This window comes from Centruroides sculpturatus, unplaced genomic scaffold (genome assembly GCF_000671375.1).
Source record: "Centruroides sculpturatus isolate CEXI.00-Female unplaced genomic scaffold, Cexi_2.0 scaffold461, whole genome shotgun sequence".
NCBI lineage: Eukaryota > Metazoa > Arthropoda > Arachnida > Scorpiones > Buthidae > Centruroides > Centruroides sculpturatus.
This window is the reverse complement of record NW_019384704.1, coordinates 574,593-577,434: the sequence shown is the minus strand read 5'-3', so window position 1 is coordinate 577,434 and position 2,842 is coordinate 574,593. Positions and strand designations below refer to the sequence as shown.

The following is a 2,842-nucleotide window of genomic DNA, read 5'->3' as shown; positions in this document are numbered from 1 at the left end:
ATAACAGAGAATAAACTCCCCACATGCCCTTAAACAATAGAAAAGTACGTCTTTTATGAAGGCATAGAGCCTTTATTACATGAAAATGAAAATTAATGAATACACTGTACAGTAATTTACCTGATAAGACAGACCTCAGAAAAATACTTTATGAGGCATAAAGTTGTCTTTATCATGAAAATTAATTAACTAAAAATTTTTTTGCCCTGCCAGGGTGTGGCCGAGTTATCCGGAGTGCCGGGTTATCAAGTGCCGAGTTTTCGAGGCTCTACTGTATTAATTGATGCTTACGAAAATCTACTGTGATTATAGCGTATATAACGGATATCGCATTTCGTAGTTTTTATTCAGAATTAATGTCTTTGTAATCGATAAGCTTTTAAAATAGGTAAACAACTATATATTTCAATTAGTAAAGTAAACCAATTAAAGAGAGTTGCCATAAGATACATGATGGATAGAGCTTGAGAATATTTATTTTGACACTACTCCAAGTGATCTATGAGCAGATTAGAATTGTATAATAATCAAACTAGCGTCGTTATATATCCCGATATTTCGAGTAAATTTCTGTTTATATGAAGTTCCCCAAAAGCACCGGCAAACATGAATTCAAATATCGAAGCAGTAATTTGCATGAACTGTTTCCTCGCACCATGTTGGACCACGGCTCTGGTTTATGGCTTGGATCGATTCCGAGTTTGTTTTTGTAAGCAGCGAATTTACAAACTCAAATATCCAAGCTTGACGAACATCTACGTTCGATGCGTTCAGTTTATATTATGGCAATTTACCATTCTTGTAATGTGGCAATCTTCACCACGTTTAGGTGAATATGCATTTTGTCTTGGATGGTTTGACGTCTTTCAAGACGATGCCATGTTAATGAAAATCTTTATTGTTGTAATGTTTTTGTCTTATTCGATCACTTTGACCTTTATCAGCCACAACAAGATCGATCTGATTACGAAATTACGAAACGAAAGGTTCTATGAAACAATGGTTGTCCACAATAATGCTCTAGTAAGAAAAGTCTCTCTCTATGTTTCATTCATCGCTATATTATTAGCCATCGTTTTTCAAATTGTCAACTTGAATGTTTATTATCCGGCTTTTGCAAAAAAGCAACACTTTCAATTTGAAGCTCTTATATGCACGGTTGCATATGGATTTGTAACGACTTTAACTATAGGAGGCATGACACATGGTATACTGTTGGTTGCCTTAGTCATGCATGTTTCTTACAGAGAGTTTGAAGACGTTTGCTCGGATTTCTGCGTAATAAGGTGCAGTGACAGAAATCTAAGAAAAAAATTACAAGATTTAATGATCCGTCATCAAGAATTGTGGACTTTTATAAATCAGTTGAACACAAAATTCGGTATGATTTTGGAAGTTGTTTATTTCGGAATAATTTGGGGAACGAGCTTTTTGTATTACGCTTACTTGTATATTCACATGTATGGGATTTTAAGAATTTGGATATTCATGCTGATAATTGTTCTTTCGTTTGTCTGCATTATATGGGGCTGTTTTCTATGCTGCATTGCTTTCACGGTATTTATCATTATTATTATTTTAAAACATTTTAAATATTTTAATTGTATTTGTTTTAATATTTTAGATGCAAAACGGATTTCAAGACATTCGGCAATTTTCAACTTGCGATTTGGATTTGCCACAACAACTAAAAGTTATTTTGATTTTATTGTTATTATAAATTAGATTTGTTTAATAAATTTAATATTGAATATAAATTCTTTGTCAGGTATTGGATTTCATGAAAAGATTTGGAAAAGTCTCCTTGTGTTTGTTCATTGGTTTCCGCTACGTGGATAAGAGGATTCCTCTGAAGGTACTTACGTTTATATTTACAATTGTGAGCAGATGTATAGTTACGCTTTTTAACTGTTAATTGTATCTAGAATAAGAATTTTAATAATAAGAATTTTATATATGTTCACTTGTAGATGGCTTCAACTCTACACTCCGTGTTCTCGGGTTTATTAAAGTTGAAGAATGCAGCAAATTTCCATAGAAGCTGTCAGCAGACGTTCACTAACTTCTCTGGTTGAAGAGAAAACAATCAAACTTCGTTCACGTGTACTACAACATGAATAACGTGTAGGTTTATATTACAGATTTACCAGCGATTATCACAGTTTAATTATATTGATTCTGTTAATTGTTTCGGNAATTTTTAATTGTTTTCAACAAAATGATTCAAACATAAACTCTTGTTTGAAATATTTAGCTTTATTTCTCCGAAACGGCCCACCAGTCTCCAAGCGGTTTTCGTTCCTCGAACACTGGGAGTTCGGTTTTGGGTTCGTGCTTATCTCGAACGGGCTGGCCACGTGGGTTCTCTCTACGTCTGTAACGCCTTTTGTAATTGCCTTGGTCTTTTGAGATATTTGTTTCTAGGCTAAGCTTTGTCTTATGAATATACTAATGAAGATCAGAAAATTGAAATCCATATATGAGAAAAACAAAGAGAATAAGAAACAGTAATGGTTTTAAAGTCTTTTTAATGCCAGTTTACTGTTTTCTCTAGATTTTATCTTGGATACAGTCGGCAAAGAGTTAAATATATGCTCTCCATCACAAATTAGTAGTGGTTTGTTTCTGTACAGTACATCATCATCATACTTTTTTTTCACTGATAAAGAAATGTCGGTCATCTATCGCCTTTCGGGAGAAACATTTCGAATCGAACTAACTGACTTTCGTTCTTCTTCGGAGGTTCGTCTATAGTTAATTGAGCCTTCTGTCCCTACACAGACCATATTATATTTTTGTTTTCGTATAGTTTTTAAGAAGATTATGCGTATTTTCTTACATA

General features: G+C 33.4%; 1 protein-coding gene across 1 annotated transcript; it reads left to right on the top strand.

The window, feature by feature from the left end:
* Positions 1-267: 267 nt before the first annotated feature.
* On the top strand, positions 268-2,118 carry LOC111627629. The gene is made up of 3 exons (XM_023371213.1): positions 268-1,557; positions 1,625-1,855; positions 1,971-2,118. The coding sequence occupies exons 1-2, from the start codon at positions 607-609 to the stop codon at positions 1,718-1,720; spliced, it is 1,047 nt and encodes a 348-aa protein (XP_023226981.1). The 5' UTR covers positions 268-606; the 3' UTR covers positions 1,721-1,855; positions 1,971-2,118.
* The last annotated feature ends 724 nt before the right edge of the window (positions 2,119-2,842 follow it).

Coding starts and splice junctions, on each gene's coding strand:
- LOC111627629 (XM_023371213.1), top strand. CDS start 607: ATGAATTCAAATATCGAAGCAGTAATTTGCATGAACTGTTTCCTCGCA. Junction 1,558..1,624: donor TATGCTGCATTGCTTTCACG/GTATTTATCATT, acceptor TTAATATTTTAG/ATGCAAAACGGATTTCAAGA.